A 20,119-nucleotide genomic window follows, 5' to 3' on the forward strand; every position below is an offset into this window, starting at 1 on the left:
TACCACAGCTTTGTCCACATACATGAAGTGTAATTCATCAATCCAGGAATGGGTGTCTTCATGTTTGGACGATTCTCAGTATGTATCAGCAGTCTTTTATTTTGCAGGAGGATGCTGCTTCTTTTCACTGAGTCGTATACTTTTGAACAAGTTTTTCGAAGCTTCATTGACAGGTTGACTCGATGGAGAGCTGTCCAAAAGGAGTGATCCACTGTGTGATGAGCCTTCCTCACTGCACACTAGATGATCTGCATGTTGGAGCAAACATATTAACTGTTAACATAATGATATTAATTACAAAACAATAAGGAAATATTAATCCTTTTTTTCCCGCCAAAAAATAAAAATGTATGGTTAATTGTTAGTAGCAGAGCCCATATTAAAATTAGCTCTAAATAGAGTAGAAACCTGGTCAGCATGTTCTATATAATTTCATTGGGTGTGAACCAAGCAGTCAAAGAAAAGTATTGAGAGAGAAAGCGGCAAAATGAGTGCAACCATTAGATGTTTGTATATCACTACCACAATGTGACACTGCATGCAGTGCATCAAAAAGCTACTACCGATGCTATTCTTGTCCAGAAAGTAAGCAATGACATTTTGTTGTTGGCCTTGCCATTTTTTCCTATCTATAGTAAACAACTACAGGCTACCAACACTTCAATAACTCCACCACAGGCTTAGCAAACCCATGCCGATATCAAAGAAAGAGATTTGATAAAATTTTAGCTTAACTTTCAGCCATTAAAATTATCACCACTAGTGTTCATTTTGCTCAAATGATGGTAAATCCATTCTCAAGTTAGCATTAGGTTTACAGGTAAGGAGGCTCAAGGAGCCTGTAAAGCCTGATCTTTACAAAGTTGTTGCATTTAAGAAGATTATAAATTGTAGCTAGGTTTGGAGCAGTTAGGCTGTTCTGCTGAGAGACAATATGTCAAACTCACCTATTTTACTGATTCTTGTCCACTCATGTAAGTTTTCAAATTCTGTGTTAGGGCCATACGTATTGCAACATACAGCAGTACTAAATTTCTCTTTCATAAACCAAGTCAAAAGTTCAGTTTTCAACTGAGTGGTCTTTGTTTATAAAACTCTGAATCTCTCATCAAAATCACAGAGATCTGCTATAGTACCTAAAATGTAATTCTCAGTCCTTCTTAGCTCTGGTCTACCACACTGGTTCTGCCATCCAGGTTGTTTTCCATTCTGGTTCTTTCCACTCTGGTTCTGCCGTCAGAATTTCCTTCCATTCTGGTTCTTTCTGCTATAAGCACTTTCTATAACTACAGCAAAGACTGAATTCACCACAAAAGGACTTATTTGCATTCGTCACCAACTCACCTTCTTCATCTTGTGTTCCCTCGTGTCGTCACCTCTGATGTCACGTGATAAAATTCTACATTAGCATAATTCGAGGCATAATTATAGCCGAAAGGCTATAGTTATCGGCTACAAGAAACAGCCGGCTCGTTTTGTATAGTGTTTGAAAGTGATTTAGAGGATATATCTAGGCACTTTAGGCGTTCCGTTCCGGAGAATAATGCCACGGAATATGCCATTCCGTGGAATAATGGTAACCCTATCTCACCCAGTAAACGCATAGAGCAATCCAATGCATGAAATAGACACTCAAGTGATCGAAATTCAAATCGCGGAAATGCCCATGAAATTGCTTTCATTTCTGAATAGGAACCATGCAGTGTGCTCCTTTTGTGAATATTTGTGTTTAATTGTTCACTCAGGCGTGGTCTGGGCCAGTGCAAGTGTGTTTTATGCTGTGATGACATCATAGGGAGAGTCTCAGACTGCTGGGCTAATCGAGATGTTGAACCTAATGCACACAAACTGATTGTCACTTGATTCCAAGTGATTTTAATGTCATTGGAATAGATTATGGTCGAGATTTGAATATCGATCACGTGAGTGCCTATTTCATGCATTGGATTGCTCTATGCGTTTACTGGGCGAGATAGCCGTATTGTTAGGTGTTTATAAGCTTCGTATCCTTGCTGTTGGAGACTGTCTCACTGATGTGTCAACCATTCTGGTATTTGTTTGCAAAAATCGCGTCATTTTGGCCGGATTTCAGCATATAGATGGCTCAGCCAGATGGCTAACAAGCTTCAATTATAACCATACTCCGCACGTAGGTACTTTACTTAGTACTGGTCATTGCTGATCCACAGCGCAGTTGCTGCTCTGCTTGTCCTGTGCTCCAGAGCAAGAAACATTTTGTCTGTCGCCAAAAAGCTGCACAGATCGTGCTGCCACCAGAAACTGACAAATAAAATCAAACCACCAATACTTTGAGTTGATGATAGACTACTTGAACAATGTTAAGAATGAATATCGTGGCATACGAAGAGCCCTACGAACTGCTGCAACGAAAAATCACGTGATTTTAAGACATTTGTATCGTTTTCTACCAGAAGAAAGTGACAAACGTGGGTGCCACGCCGGTGTTATTCAAGTTACACTTAGCCTAACACGTGACTATAGTTAGATAGTTGATTGGAGGATATCGATTTTTCGCGTTGCGGACCCTATTTATGCTCTTCAAAATTTCAATTTGTTCACCTTACTGGTTACATAAGGGGAGATCTAATTGTAGACGTCATAAGGGGAGATCTAATTGTAGACGTCGTCATCTGTATTGTAGACGTCAAAGGGGAGATCTAATTGAGACCTACAAGATATTGAATGGTTACTATGACATCAACCCTACCTCATTTTTCACTTTGAGTAATACGGATACCACCAGAGGTCACCACCGTAAACTCTTTAAATTTCGATCTCGGCTGCTAGTGAGGCATAATTTTTTCACCAACAGAGTAGTTAATTTGTGGAATTCTCTTCCAGCAGATGTTATTTCTGCACCAACTGTGGCATTGTTTAAGAAGAATCTTGATGATTTATGGAGAACAACAAGATATGGGCACTCTCAAAGGCCTGCGGCCTAGCTTGACAGTCTTGTACTGCCAAGCAATTTTTGTCCATTAATAATAATAATAATAGGCATTCCAGTATCCAAGATTTTTTAATAAAAAAATTCTCCGTATATTCCCCAATAGAACCCTGGCACAAAATAACAACTCGTGTTTAACTTGGGATTGCTCCGCCGTACGAGCTCCAATGAGGATGAAAATCGCTGTGGGGTTTGTCCACACGCTGATCATCATGAAAATCTTAGTTTTATCGTGCGCGTTACATATAAGTAAGTTTTGTGTTGTTTTGTAATCTTTTCAAGCCATGCAATGTATGTAGAATACTTGAAAACTTTTAAAAACGTACTGTTGGGTGGAAGGTAGTCACTGGTGCTTACTTTAAAGTGTGTAGTTACTTCGCTCTGGTTAGTGATTTTCAGCTCCTGAGCAATTTTCTGATGGCTGTGTCATCAGCTCAAAAGTATAAACCACTTCAAAGTCGGCATAACAATGCCATAATTGAAACCACAACTCCACCTTAAGTATTGTTGCATCATTGTGGTACCTCCACTTTAGTTGTTTACCTTTATAAGTTGTTAACTTGATGTTTTTACTTACTTGAGATAGCCACTTGCCTATGGGTATACACCATTGTATTGAGAAGTGTGCAACATATTTGCTCACTACAAAGCATACAAAGATCACTGAGATCCGATATGATCTGAAGTTACTCTCATTACATGTACAAACTTGCAGCTAGAAGCAACTGTAGTTTCAAGCTAGTCCAGATTGCTAGATGGCTTCCTGATTCAATTGTGCCATTTTCCCCTTTAAAATGTATGGGGAGCCCTGGAGAAAAAATGTACCTTTTTTCAGTTTTTAAGCACCATGCATGCCAAAGTAGCTAATTCCAACCCAACAAACTATATATTTCTGAGATCAGCAATCAATACTCTATCTAGTGAGCATATAAAAAGCCCATTTTTCCAAAATTTAAAAATCAGGCTGGAATGCCTAATAATAATAATAACATAATTGGCAGTTGACTATAATAATGCATTTGTTTCAAATATCTAGATATGTTGGATAATCGAGATATTGTTCAAAAGGAAATATCGAGATATGTCTAAATTACACCTTTAATAAATGTATACTTCCCCAATAAATGTAATTACAGAGCCGGGTGGTAGGTCTGGTCTTGCAACTTGCGTGTCAGAATCAACGGGTCCCTGCTGCGAGGAACGAACGTCGTCACGTGATATTAAATTTTGTTGTCAACATTTCCAAGAATCATAATTCATTATGGAAGGTACCAAAGAGAGTTCAGCCGAGCAGTGCACTGGAGATTCTGGGTACGAAACAATTGCAAAGAGCATCATGACTCCACTGCAGATTGACACTAGTGAGCCAATTTATAATGTACACGAAATGGGCGTTACCGCATAAGCCTGATATCACTGATAAGGGTAGTCCGGACACTCTTTTTTAGTAAAATCGCTCTAATATACTTGTATGTTCTGTATGGGGAGCACGTTTGCAGGCTGTGCCTTTTGTGTACCCATGTCTTTGACAAAAAAATTGATAATCTAATCTAACATTGCACTCACAATGAGTAAGACAAACTCTAGTAATCGTTTTAAAGCCTCTTATGGTAGGGTTTCCAACTCAAAATGAGAAGTTGCTTCCTTTTGTTGCTTCTGTAGATTTTCACACAGACTGACCTTTACATTAAAGCAATAAAGTGCTAGAGTATTATTGGATTGCTTGTAGCATTGGTATCAGCATAATTTTAATGTACAAAAACATTTTAAAAGTGGCCACGTGACCAAAAATACCATAATAGTTACATTGGACAGCCAATTTTGAAAAATCACTGTATTTTAAGGTGATCTAAGTCACAATTAGTGTATTTCGTACCTCATTGAAGACTTCTACATCTTTTTAATGCTATAGCTCATCATGCATAGCTGTATAATGATACTGTTGGCCACGTGACCAGTGTATTTTATATTTACAGTTAGCGCTGCACTGATATTGAAAGCAATAGACAGGTTAACAATAAATTAGTGCTTGTTTGTTATCTTAAAGGTCAGCCTGTGTGAAACTAACCAGAAACAATGAAAAAAGTATAGGTATCATGCTATTGTGCGGTGGAAATCCTATATGCTAGGATTTTGGTCACGTGACCACTTTTTGGATATTTACATGTGTTAAAATTATGCTGATATCGAATGCTGCAAACAATGCTTTATCTTAAAAGTCGGTCTGTGTGAAAATATCCAGAAACAACAAGAAGAAGCACCTTCTTATTTTCAGTGGAAACCCTACAGTTATGGTGCATCTGCAGACAAATTTCTTTTCGATACAATCAACTTCTGAGGAGTTAGCTATGAGCTGAAATTTTAGCAGCGCCGGTGTAAAAATGTCCGAAAATGCAACATGCGACTAATTCTGGACACTTCGGATAAAAGCAAGTAGCGCCTTCCACAGGCTATACCAATCCTCTTTGAAGCATGGAGACTAAAGTACCACTCATCTGCAGCTTATAAATCAAGTAGAAAGTTCATACCCTTTGCCCGCCTGTGCTGCATGCATGGATTCTTATGAACATGCAACTGATTTAGGGCTCAAACGAATATCCGAATATTCGACTATTCGGAACCCGGCGAATCGAGTACTCGAAGCCATAATAATGTCTTCGAGTAATCGAAAGTACGTGGGATCCGAATTCTGTAATTGGGGCGAGTCTGAGCGAGCCCCAGTATTGTGAAGTGGCCACGGTACGTACGTCGCGTACACGAAAATTCCCAAAAGAAACTGGAAAGCCCCACACTTGGTAGTTGAAATGGTACGTATGTCACGTGCACAAAAATTTCCTAAAGAAAACAGAATGCCCAACACTCAGTTAAAATGGTATGTATGTCGTGTGCATGAAAATTCCCAAAAGAAACCACACTTGGTAGTTGAAATGGTACGTATGTTGTGTGCACAAAAATTTCCTATACAAATCGGAAAGTCCCCACACTTGGTAGTGGTCCCAGAGCTACCTCACGTGCACATTCACCCGCACGCACATGAAAAGAGATGAGAGAAGAAGAGAACGTGATAGAGAAAGAAGAGCCCAAGAATCACGAGATGAAAGAGATGCAAGGTTTATCACTAAGGCCATGAAAAATTAATCTTATGTTTCACGGGCCAGTGCGGTGGGTCAGTGCTTTGCCAAACTTGAAAACAAAATAAAAATCACATGATTGGCTAAAAAGAGTGACAAAAAACTCTAAACTTATTAATAATGTGGTTAAGGAATTGTGAAGTAACTGAGTGACTGGAGACACTTGACAAGAACACCTGCTCATGTTTCTAGCTTTAATAATGCCCTTCATCTTTTCCCAACAGTTGAAGCTGTAGTAGAGCATACTGTATGCGTGTGGTCAACCTGTTGCCACAATCAAAGCTGTCCACATAGGTCCGAATGCTCGGTGGCTGTGAGCAATGGAAATAAAGTTTCTTGCTCAAGGAAACAACAGTACAGAACCCAGCCTGAGCATCGAACCTGCAACCTTTTGATTTGCACTTTCTTAATTTCATATAGCTACATATTAAGCATGCACGCAAAACGCACGATTTACCTTTGGTTGATAACTGCTATATAATTTTAAGCATATTTGATGTATTAACAAAATAACTTAATTTTGTATACCCATTAGCACCAATGTAATTATGAGATCACTAACATATTGCTAAATTTACTCAACTTATTAATAAGCTATATGCAATCAAACATCAAATAAAATAAAGCTCAGGCTCACCCCCACATGCTTTAGCATCTGTCTAGTTAATAAGTTATCACGTGCTAAGTCAATTGTTTCCTTTGTTCTGCGCTGCCTGACTATACACGTGGCAATGGATAGTTCTAGCTATGACTCAGGTGAAGAAAGAATAGATGACAATGATGAAGAAGAAGAGACTCATGAGACTGGCACCATTGCCAGTAATTGTTCTCGAGGTAATTCTTCAAGACAACACTGACCTCGTTCAGTGGTGTGGAAGTTTTTCAGTGCCTTGCAGGGCAGAAAATCAGTTCAGTGTCAGTTGTGTCCAGTTGGAAATAATGATGGTTTACTTGCATATCACGGAGAGACATCATCAATATGTGAACATTTAAAGAGACGCCACTATAGCTACTGCATTTTGTGAAGCCGGGACCACGAATGATTCGAGTGATGCTCCATCTACAAGTAAGCAAACCAGACTAGATAGTTTTACCCATAGTATTGTGTGTTCTCGGACCCGTTCAAAGGTTATTACAGACCGTATAACTAGTGTTATCATCAAAGATTTAAGGCCAATAAATTTTGTAGATGGGGAAGGTTTTCAGAAACTCATGAGCTTTGTTGAACCAGGCTATCATTTACCGTCTGCAACTTACTTTACAAAACTGAGTGAGCTCAAATATGAAGAAGCTGTAGCCAAAGTTCAACAAACTCTTCAAGCAGCTAATTACATATCAATCACTTCTGACATGTGGATCAGCCTTGCCAATGATGCTTACATTAGCCTAACTACCCACTTTATTTCTGGTGAGTGGAATATGGAATCAGTTTGCTTGGGTACCATGCCAGTATCTGAACAGCACACAGGTGATAATATTTCATCGTGGATTGAGGAGATACTGGGAAATTTTGGCAGAAGTGCACAAAAGGTTGTTAGCTTTGTTCATGACAATGGGTCAAATTTTGTTCGTGCTGGAAAAATGTTATCAGAAAAGTTTGGGTGGTCAAGTGAAAGTTGTGCTGGTCATGATTTGCAATTATGTATTAAGGCTGGCCTGGAAGTAAATGAAATTCAGCAAGTGGTTAGTGCGGCTCGAAGATTAGTTGAGCATTTCAAGAAGAGTGAACTTGCTAATACTGCTTTGCAGAAGCGTCAGCAACAAATGTCACCAGACCAAGATGTACTACAAATAGTTCAAGATGTAAAGACAAGATGGAATAGTGTCTATTACATGACTGATCGTCTGTTGAAGTTACGATTGCCAATTAGTGCAGTTCTAGCTGATAGCAATGTAACTAGACGAGATCACCGTCACCTTGATTTACAACCTTCATCGTGGGATCTTCTAGAACAGCTAAAAGATGTATTGTACCCATTTCAGGTAGCCACTACCTACTTAAGCAGTAAATACAGTGTTTCAGTTTCAACTATGCTACCAGTTATACACGGGATTATCAAAAATATGCAGCCTGAAAGTGGTGACTCAGCACCAGTTAGAAATTTTAAGAATATTGTTATAAGAGAACTTACCCAACAATGGAACTTGAATGAAATTGATCCAAGTGAACCTAGTGTTCCATTACTAGCTACCTTTTTGGATCCACGGTTTAAAGATACCAAGTTTCTTAAATGCTCACAGAAATCTTTGCTGGAAACATCAGTAATTTACCTTATCAACAGTTTTGAGTATGACAGGGACACTACTGCTAGTACAAGGGGCCAAACGTTCTCAAACACGTGCTTCTGAGCCACATCACTTGTTTGCCCTAGATATTTTACTTGGGGAAGATGATTCTGCTGAAAATGGTCGAAGTGGTGATCATGTCTCTGAAATAGTTAGGGCTTATTTATCAGCTAACATTCCTTCCCGTGAATCTTCTCCTCTACAATGGTGGAAAGCTAGTACTTCACATTACAGTTTACTTGTACCTTTAGTTCAAAAGTATTTCTGTGTTCCAGCTACTTCAACTCCATCGGAGCGCATCTTTTCATGTGCTGGAATTATAGCTAACCGATTGCGATCAAGTTTAAACCCAGAACACTTGAACATGCTAGTATTTTTAAACAAATTATAACTGTTCGATGCATAAGTACATGTAATTCTAACTACTGTCACTTATGTTACCTATGTAATGTATCTAAACTGTGTTTGTTTTAGTCACATTTGACTTACATGCATGTGTGATCAAGATGATTTCAAACAAAACAACTCAAATATTCTTATGTAAGTAGTTGATTCCAGTGAGTCACCGACAAAGTTAATTGGTATGCATAAAAATAGAATGTTTGAATATTCGGTAGCATTGATTAAAGGGTATTCGAATAGTAAAAATCACTATTCGTTTGAGCCTTAAACCGATTAGCCGAGGATATGACTATGATCTTCATAAACCTTTGAAAATCAAAAATATGAGCTTGGGATGCCTGGTTAGATAAACATTTTCAAAGTATTAAAACAAAATTAGCTCACTGTACCCATGATTGCGCTACAAATTTGTGTCAAACTCTTGCGGTGGAATAACGGAATCGCTTGATTTTGGTTTATAGATAGGCCATAGGACACTGTATTAGCACATCAAATTATAGGCCCAGGGATTGATTCTACCATTGCTGAGAACGATCAAAGTGTCTGGAATTAGCCGCTGCCATCCATGACAAGGTCTGCAAATTTTATTTATTTATTTTTTGCAACTGAAAACAGAAGATAAAGCAGTTGAAAAAAAAACAACACAAAATACAGCTCAATGCAAACTATACTCTACAACTAAACTACAAACACAATCACAACAGGGGTTTGGGGAAAGGAAAATCAGTATCCTCACACTACAAAGCCCAGTATCATAAAATCATACGGGTATTGTTCGTCCATAAAGAAACTGAAAGTTGCTGTAACAAATGTTTACGAGCCTGTTTGGTTGATGCACCACTTCTGGCTGTTGTGTGGTCAGCGATGGTACGAAGGGTTCGAAGTGCAAATGGTGACCAAGCACCAAAATTTTCTACAGCAAGTGGGACAAAGTCACATCCCGCCTCCTCTACAGCATCTTGATGTCTCTGGCTCTTGGTCCTCAAATTTGGCGAGTGAACGATGTTTTTTCCAAACTAAAATCCGTCAAATCGTGTGTCCAATACAAATCTGTATTAACTCAACAAATTTGCCAAACTTTGTTTTCGCCCAATACCAAAAATTTGAAGCCATGGGCCCACTGATTAAAAATGAAATTGACATACAGTGTTGGATTGGCAATATACATCTCAAATAGCGCTGTATATAATGTCTAGTCTTACTTAGGGCAGGGCTTGTCGCCCCCACTATAGACCATTAATACACAACGCGAGATTTATAATGATATATATATACTGTAACTATATTGAAGGTCGATAGTAATTATTATATAGTGAGGTAGCACTATTGTAGAGTGTTTTTATGTGTATTACCAAACTAACAAGGAAGTTATTCTTTGGATTAGCAGCAGTGGCAGCAGTGTAGTAGCAACAGGAAATACTGTAGGTAAACACTTATTGTGCCAAAATTATGAAACATACCAAGGGGATACCTAGCAGTAGGAAAATTAACCTTCTTTGTTGTATTAATTATTCTAATAGGTCTATAAATTGTGTACTTTTTATGACTTCATATCCAGTAAAAAACCTTGCACTTGTGATACAGCACAGTAGTACTTTGTAGTAGGGATCATGGAGGGTTTGGCTCTCTTGCCCAAAAATATCACCCAAAAACCAGCCTTATATTACTAGTACCTTTTCCTTCTTGACAACTTTGCAGTATTGGTAAAGCCCATAAATGCCTTCAAACAAATCCAAATCCTTTCAATAAGTTTTTCAAGGAATTTAAAAAATTTTCTATTTAACAGAGTTTTCTACTGACTAACTGATGCCTATACAGCCAAGCACAATGCAACTCTTAATTTCTTCACTTGTTCAGCCCTAGAGGTGTCTTTTTGCCAACTGCTGTAGCTGCAATGCATGCATGCATCATGGACTTACCTTTGTCCTCCTTGGTCCTATTACTTTCTCCACTGCTGTAGGTATTGATTCACAGTAATGGTGGTTTCAGTGCAGCTGGCTGTCACAAGAATTGCTGTAGTGACTGTATTGATTGCAGAGGTACTTTCATACTATTCTATGTTTGTAATGTTGTATAATAGGTAGAACATACCTGCATGAAAATGAAGTGGAATGGCTTTTTGCTTCCCAGTAATTGATAGTCGGGGTACAAAATTAATTGTGATTTCTGTAATGGCTAGACTCATTGTAGAGACACTTCTTATACTACTCTTCATTTGCAATGCCGTATAATGGGTAGAAAAATACTGAAAATGAAGCAAAATAAGGCAGCAATGCTTTCTAGTAAATGATAGTCAGGTGCATGTAATTTCTGGCTGTTGCCATTATTTCCTTTGATGCAGTATGAATTGGTTCACCAATCATAAATTATGTAATAGTTAGATATTCATAATAGGTGTCTTCGAGGATTTAAAAACCTGAGGTGACGTCAATAATTACTGAGATGCAGCTGAGGTAATTATTGACATCACTGATGGCTTGAAGATGCCTATTACGAGTGTCAAAGTGTTTCAGACAATATAGGGCTAGTATTATAGAGGGCCTCTATTACAAACACCAAGAGCATTTCAGTGAGCAAATACTTGAGGTCACACAAGCAATGGAACATGATAGTGATTTGTAAAGTTGTATTTGTGGCTTTAGAGGTGCGTGAGAATGGTAGTGAATGTGAATAGCCAATCCCAGCATGACTGTCTAGGTCTACAGGGCGTGATGCAATGTGGCGCAAGCCACAAACTGGATTAGCTAATGACTTTTTCAAGCATTATCCAGCTACCACAATAGTGTAATCCTCTGCTAGCTACAAAAATGAGAGCATATACCTGTGTGCAATTCTTTGTTACAATCGGCTCACAATTGCATCATTTCCATAATGACTGTGTTGAATAGAGGACTTGCAGCGTGACGTAAATCATCGTAATTGCTAAGCAACCGTAGCTGTCGGCCATGTTTCGGGACAGTGTTGTGGCTGAAAGGCGCTTTCTCAGGATTTGGTACAGGCTGTAATGAAGCGAATCAGTGTTGAGTTGTGTTGTAAATACCACCCAGCTCGTTAAAAAAGGCTATGAAGTTAGAATCGGTGAGTAATGTATCGAAATTTAATTAGCCACCTATTTCACGAAGCCAATGATAAGATCTTCTATTTCGAAACCAGCCCCGCTTCCCAGTACCACTATATTCAGCGCTTAGTGAATAAATCTCGTTACCTTCGTTTTGACCCAATATGCGCCATAGAAAGTTGTCCCGAAACATGTCCGCCTAGCAACCGTTGCTTCACGCGTGCAAGTCCTCTATACTAATTGTCCACAAGAGGCAAATTGCCATTACTGTGGGTCTCATTGTGGTGGAAACAAGTGTCCTATTGAGTTCAGGTGTCTTACCAATAAGACACCTTATATCATGTGTGTTTATTCGTAACGAAAAACCGCCACACATCAAAGTAAACTCTACCTACCATTGTCTAAGTTACGAAATAAATAAACAAGTATTAGAAATTTCTCATTTCAGTAGAGACTATAGAAATAAAAAGCAAGTAATCAAGGAAGGTCATCTACACTACTAGACTAAGTGGACATTTTATCCCTACTTCTATGTATATGTTTGCTAGTGGGGTGTAGATGACCTCCCTTGTTTACTTGCGATTTATTTCTATGATCCCTATACATACTATAAATTTCTAATTTTTCGTAGTTGTCTATATATATATATTAGTTATGTATATCGAATTTTAAATGAAGTATAGGGATCTATGCTACAAAAACCACTGAAACAAGGATTGTTAAGCTACAATTGTGACATCAAATCACAATCAAACAATACAACCACTGACCATTTGATGTCACGATTGTAGCTTAACAATCCTTGTTTCAGTGGTTTTTGTAGCATAGATCCCTACTTCATTTTAAGAATTTGATATACCAATTTGTTGAGTTATTTAGTTCAGCGATATAGTTAGCTGTAGCTATAAGTGTACTAATCCATGGTTATATATGAAAGATATTGTATACTGTTTATATCAAGGAGCAACAGGACCTTGATCATGCAAAGATTTGAGTATCGATGATAAGTTTTTAGTTTACATTATAAACGTCATTGAACTTTGCAACAAGACATTCATTTATATTTTTGTCCTTCCTTAGGGATTCATTAACAGCAGTAACATACATATGAATGGTAGCATCATTTGGTGATCTCAATGCATACCTATAGAAAAGAATCACAAGTAAATACATTTCATGCATGGTAAATAAAAACACTACAATTATATTTCCACACCTGAATTTCTTAAATCATCTGCTAGTCTTAACATCCTTATATAGATCTTACTGCAGTGACCTCTCTGCTCTTTTCAACATCTTTATCGTAAGACTTTATAGATCTTACAGCAGTGGCCTCCCTGTTCTTTTCGACATCCTTATGGTAGGAGGATTTAGAACTTGCTGCTGACCTCTGCTGGCCAAGCTTTAGATCACTATGATAATAATTATGAAAATATTCTTTCCTATCAGTTGATCCATCAGCTTTACGGATTCATGAATAGGTTTATCCCTTTCCTGTTTCTTCCTTTCTTTAGAGGGCATGACACACCATAGGTGAACTCAATGCTATAATAGCTATCTGTAGTAAATAAGAAAACAACTATATACGGGGCACATAACAAGTATAGACATATTGTTATCAAGTTCCTGAACAGCTTATTAAAGTACGTGCTGTGTCAAAATTGGAAGTGCATAGGCCCGTAGTACCATGCATAACTTACCTCTGATTGTAGTAGCAGTGGAGCTCAGGCGCTCAGGTCTATGACTTGTCTCAGGTACAAGTAGCTAGTATAGTATGTCTTCAGTCTGAAGGATGGTCATTCTATTTACCAGGGCCGGAAGTTGTTCGAACTAATAGGCCTTTTGTCTCAAGTACAGAATGAAGTAATAAAATCTTCTCGTAAGCCAAACTATCTACAGCTACTCAAGTGTTTTGTAGCCAAGTACACACAGATTTTGTCCGGCAAGTATTTTGTCCAGCAAGTATTTTGTCCGGCAAGTGGCTGAGTCAGTGTGTTCAACAAACTCTCGAGTATAGCTATTAGTCTGTCTATAGTAAATCTCTTCGTCAATTGCAGTCCAGGCGTTGGCAAAGTTGAAGTGACAACATAGTTGCTGTATCAACGTATCACGCGCAACACTAGACTACGTTTGAGTGTCCATTTTTTCTTTCAGCCTTCTGAAGCAATTTTGTGGCATATAAATATGCTGCTCAGGGAAAGTGTTGATACGGAAAATTAACACCTCAATATGGTTTTAATGCTTGAAAAAGAAGACAACCAACCTGATTGAAGATAAAAAGAAAACACAGATGAATCACACTCGTCGGAACCCCAAAAGACACATCCCACCAGTGAGTTTGTTAGTATGGCATAAAATGGTGGCTGTGTGCTGCTTTGTTTGGTCTCTAGGCTTGCGACCATGGTCAACGAGTGAGTGAGGCAGACCAAATTTTGAGCTTTGGTATTTTTATAAAATTCTATATCCAGCCACCTGAAAGTGTTTTCTTGTTTTTAATACTGTATATCATGTTAGAAGAATTATTATTATTCCATAAAGGTGGTTTTCATCACATAAGATGTCTCAAGGATGACTTTTAAAGTTGGCATCTTTGGTGGTGCGCGTCACTTTTGATGTGATCCCTACTTAAACAGTACTACAGTGGAACCCCTCTAAGATGGACACCATTGGGGAAATGAAATATGTCCTTTATATGGAGGTGTCCTTATTTGAAGGATTTTCTAAAATTTTAAAATAATCAGTTTTAATGCATGAGACCAGACCAAGTGGTGAAACAAGATGGGTGGGTTATGGTAACATGTGAAACAGATAGGATCAGTTTAATAGTAACGGAAGTGATGTTATTGGGCATGGGTTACCTATGGTGTGTGGCCTCTACTACACTATCCAGGCAATTAGGCACCACAATAACTTTATAACTACATGCTCCCGTAAAGATTTGTCTGGATTACTCCGTATTTGATTACATAGTTATCAAGATGGTTGGCTATACAGATTATGTAGTTTATCCTGTAGTGTAGTTTATTCTTAAAGTGCACCAGCTACTAATTTCAGAAGACCTGTGTAAGAACATTAGCAGTAGTACTTGTATATACATTTTTATGGCATCTTGTGACTTTGGTGCTTACGTTCATATGGCTTCTTGTAACTTCAGCAATTTGTCTTACACTTTGTAAAGTAGGCAATACAGAAACAGTGTTTTCTGCATTAAATGATGTAGCTCGATTGATTGTTGTAACTGGCAATGAACCTTTGTTACTTGTGTCTGAAATTAGCGAGGTGTTGTACTGTAGTGCTTGCCATGTCTGGAAATTATGCAGTGTCCGTTTTACGGAATAGAGAGGTGTCCGCTATTGAAGAGACAATAATACACACAGGTTGGAAGTTGCATTTGGGACTTTATTAATTGTCCATTATAAAGAGGCTGTCCACCATTCAGGGGTGTCCATTAAGAGGGGTTCCACTGTACCGTACTGTTTGATATATATAAAGCTATATATCTTAGGGGTGGTCCACAATTTTCTGCTTTTTGCGAGCGTGCAAAGAGTACTCTTTTTTCTAACCCCCCCCATCCCAAAGCATACTGTATAAATGTTGACACTACCCTGAAAGAAACATTGCTACACACAGCAGGCATTAGTACCTGATGCACATTTGCAAATGTGTACATACACATCATAGAAACAGTTCTTGGCTATCTTCGACATGTTCATACAAAACCATCCCAACACTGGCAGTAGCAACAGTGGTACTAGTTTGTTGAGTATTCACCATAGTCTGAGGTGGACTGGAGTCAGGAGATGTGGGTATACACTCTGCAGAGACAGGTTTTCTCTATAGGCAACCGTCTTACCTGTAGATTCAATGAGCTCTTTCCTTTAGCTTATAAAGCTTGTTTTCATTGGTAGCTAACCCTAGCTACACTGTTGTCCAGAGTTCGCTGAAGCAAAATTTCTTCCAATCATGTGTTGGCTTGGGCCCATGCATTAACAGCATCAGCTCGCTTTAGTCCACCGTTATAATTGGACACTGAATAAGTAGCAGTAGAGGTTCACTACTAGAGCCTCATCACTACATTCGGATTTCTCGCCAACTCACGTTATCGATATTTTAAAAGCGTACATACGATTTTACCCCCTAGCGTACGGTTTGTACGCTCGCGGAAAAGCAGAAAATTGTGGACCACCCCTTAGTCTATTCCAAAAGTAATGGTCTATTTGTATATATTTTGTGCACATGCATACTCACACAGGTTCCAGTTTTACCCATGCAGAAGATACAAGTAATACAAATCCCTCAAAACTGTCACTCCAATCTTCTGGTGTTCAGTCTGATACATCACAGAATTCACCAGTGCCACTACCCACATCACACCAAATTTCTGCAGGGGGGGACACTATGGAAGAGGCTTCAACAACTGATGTTGCTGTCATGGGTGAATCAATATCAGAAGCCAATACAGGTAGAAAGCAAGATACAGAGCAGATAGTTTTAGGTGACATTGTGGAGGAACAAGAGCCTGTAAGTGAAACAGCATTTCAGGAGTCAGACACAGGTGCATCAAAGCCAACAAAATTGTTATTAGCTTCAACAGAACAGATCAATTTACCTCTTGAGGCTAAGAGTAGTATAGTTTCAGGTAATTACATGTGACTGCAGTAAATTGTATATACCTTTTCAGTAAATCATATTTGCATTGAAAAAATATATTCAGTTGGTAGCAGGGCCTACGAAAAGTAATATGAATTTTTAGTGGTAGTATATAGCTACAGTTGTAATTGCAAACATAAACTGATTGTTTGAGCTCTGAATTAGTGCAAGATTCAGTACAAATTTGTAGCAACATATTTCAACACACATTTTAATCAAGTTCCATTGAGAGTGACAGTAAAGTGATACATAATACCTTTTACTGGTTTCTTTTTTATTACTCAATATTTTAATACAAAATTTTATGGTTGGGCAAAATATATTTTGGTTTCAATGAAGTTTTCTTCGTAGATGTGTATTCATAACATGATTTCCCACTATACATAGGAATTAATGATAGTGGTGCAGCCTTTCTAAGTACAAAGAAGTCAGAAAAGTATGTCTGCATGAATGGCGTATAGATGTTACAGCTAATAATACATTTTCTATTTTATGTAGAATTTGTAATGCAGTCTCTGAGTACTATAAAGCTCAATTTATTGATAAATGGAAGAAAAGTACAAAACATGATCGCAAGTCAAACATCATTACATGTATAGCAGCTTTGTTAGTTGAAAGGAAAGGCAAATTCAAGGTTGTCTTACTGACTGCAGGAACTAGACTCAAACAAGAATGTTCCTATTTTACAAGGACACATGATGCCAATGAACCTCAATGGGGTCTCTGTGATGGACATGCTGTAGCTGTTTGCTACCGATTGGCAAGCTTTTACCTTTTAACAGAAATTTACAAACTTCACGATGGCCAAGAATCTATACTCAATGAAACAAACAAGGGATATATGCTGAAAGATGATATAAAACTACACTTGTTCACTTCACATCCTCCCTGTGGTTTCTTTTCTAAAAAAGAACGCCATTTTTTATCATGGAAACGGCCATTCATTGGAAAGCCACACTCCTTACAATGCAGTTCAATAATTTTAATCAATGCTTTCTTGGGAATTCAAGGTCCTCTTAGTCATTTGTTTGTCAAACCAGTCTATATATCCTCTATCACAATACCAAGATATGAAAGCATATCTATCTTCCATGTGAAAGAGCACCTTGACAAATTTCAGCAAAACATATCTGATCTACCCCCTCCAAGCACTCCTGGAAATCACCATCAATTTTATCGTCCTCATGTGCAAACAATAGATATTGATATTGAAAAGCTATTTTCAAAACACTTCATACTATGTGTAGAAAAAGACACTTGTAAGCAATACAGAGGTCAGGTGAAGCATCCAAAGAAAGGTGCTCTAAAAGCAGCAGGGACAATTCCAGATATTATTGGGAACTCCATTATTTGTGCTTTAGTATTTACATTGGAAGATGGGATTGGATCTACAAAATTCCGTGATAGTGTCATAGATCATACTAGTGAATTAGTACATTTATCCCCTGAACTGAAGCAGCAAAGGATGGAATCATTGCAAGAATCTCGGGTGAGGCTTAGCAGGGCCTTAAATGTCAGTGAAGCTCTGCAAGTTCAAAAACAACTAATAGCCAAACATTTAAAAGAACAGGTCACTGTCAGGTGTCAGAAAGTAGATGATGTAATACTACAGGTAGAAAAATGCAGAGCAAAATGTGAAGAATTAGAGGCAAAATTTGCAGAGCTTGACACATCTCTTGAAAAAATAGAAAATCATGAAATAGCAGCCTTAAGAGATGCTGTATTCTTAAATAAAGAGTTTCATAGAATGCACAATGAACTGGAGAGACTGCAGGAGATGGAAAAGTTGTATAGTTCAGACCCTGAATTTTACTTGGAACTTATGGGTTGTGATTGGGCCCGCTACATGGAAATAATTCATAATGACATTAATTCTGTAATAGATTAACAGTCGTTATGCATTGTACTTGTGAGCTTTTGCACATACTTCAGTACAAGTATAGAGTGCATGGATAGTATGTGTCTATTGCTAACATGATATACACTGTAATTATAGTGTTTGCATTTATGGTACATACAGAGCCACCACGGTGATACTATATTTGGGAATTTTGCTTATAAATCATAATATGGAATACCTTTAATTTGACGAATGGGTTTCTCATGATGGAGCACAGGAGTTGATACTGGCAGATGCACCAAATTTCACCAATTATCCAAATCAAAGTCCTTACCACTTTGAACCAGGTATATATGGTAGAGTACTAAACACAGTTGATCTGTCAAAATTGTTAAAGAATACGTTCATATATATCTACAAACTTGTTCTACATCTCAATTTTCTAGTTTGATGTACGTAGTATATGCAGTGCTCAAAATATATATGCATTCCCTGGCATTCATATAGGTATGTTTTTTCAAGTACTTCAGCAGTTGCAGCAAAGGCTATTATTTTATTTACTACATACAGATAATTATACACTTAAAATGAGGCAGTATATTTGTTCAGGGCAACAGGTAATGAATTCAGTTAAGATTGGTTGGAGGGAGTGTTGGAAGGAGGAGGGAGTGTTAAGGTTGGAGTTAAGTTAGGTTAGGTTGGAGGGAGTGTTAAAATTGTCAAAGAATTCATGTAGCTAGCGTTTTGAAAAGCATTATAATTTTTAAGCAAATTCTCCGTTGTCTATGGAAGTGAGTCATTCTATACATACTGTAACAAGGAAAGTAATTTGTAATGAAATAAGCTACACTACTTGTGCTTTTTCTCTATTTGATTCATCTGATACTAAAAATAGGCATGGAGGCCATATTGTAGCTGCAGGATCCAGTATGGATCTGACTACAGTAGAAGTAAAAAAGTTGTGTTTTACTGATAATTATGGACTTATAGTCCAGCAGTAAAGCTTCACCTTTTTAGGCTTTTGCTTCTTTGCATACTTCATTTTATGCATAGAGGTTATGATTTTTGTCAATTAGCTACAACTAAGGATTTAGTAGATGTGTATAGTGCACATGGAACAAGTGCTGATGATATTGTTTAAATGTCAATTCACGTGGCCAAATATAGTATAGCAGGCATGGTAGTACACATGAAGAAAAATTTACTATTTCGCATGATAGCTATAGTCAAGAGTACATAATATTTATATAAATATTATGTACTCTTGTTATAGCTGTTTGGTTAATTGATGAGCATTTTGACATTGCCCACCCTTTTAGTCATTCATGCAGTGAGTCTCGCTCTGCTTCTGATGAAATTGCTTGACTACTGCTGTCACTGATTTTGTCTCAGTCAAATTGTAAAGGGCTGTTTCTACACAGTTTGATTCACTTAATTGGGCACCCTCCAATTTGAGATCTGTTGAGGGAAATGAGCTTCAAGTTGGCTCACAGCTCTTCCTTGGAGGGAATATGGCTTTGCCTTGCATAACATGATGCTATAAAACTTTGATATGGTAGGATTCCCCAGCACTATTCAATTCACCATTAAACATTTGCACATTTATCTACACATTTCTGTTAATAGCTTCTACAGCAGTTGCGAGAGAACATTTCTTGATGTCAGGGTTTTTAACCCCTTTTCCCAGAATCCCAGCCTAATAACCCACCACCTAGGGGGATTTACCTGCAGAAGACATGAAAACATGAAGAAGTGTACCCATGAAGAAAGATAAGGGAGCTCAT

At 37.9% G+C, this 20,119-nt stretch overlaps 1 protein-coding gene across 1 annotated transcript; it reads left to right on the top strand.

Annotated features, from left to right (window-relative positions):
- The first annotated feature begins 4,157 nt into the window (after positions 1–4,157).
- On the top strand, positions 4,158–18,383 carry LOC136251764 (uncharacterized). Its single transcript, XM_066044177.1, has 4 exons — positions 4,158–4,329; positions 16,098–16,484; positions 16,883–16,931; positions 16,994–18,383. Exons 1-4 carry the CDS (start codon positions 4,230–4,232, stop codon positions 18,381–18,383), a joined length of 1,926 nt encoding a protein of 641 aa, XP_065900249.1. The 5' UTR covers positions 4,158–4,229.
- The last annotated feature ends 1,736 nt before the right edge of the window (positions 18,384–20,119 follow it).

The sequence above is a fragment of the Dysidea avara genome, chromosome 3, assembly GCF_963678975.1.
Source record: "Dysidea avara chromosome 3, odDysAvar1.4, whole genome shotgun sequence".
NCBI classification, from domain to species: domain Eukaryota; kingdom Metazoa; phylum Porifera; class Demospongiae; order Dictyoceratida; family Dysideidae; genus Dysidea; species Dysidea avara.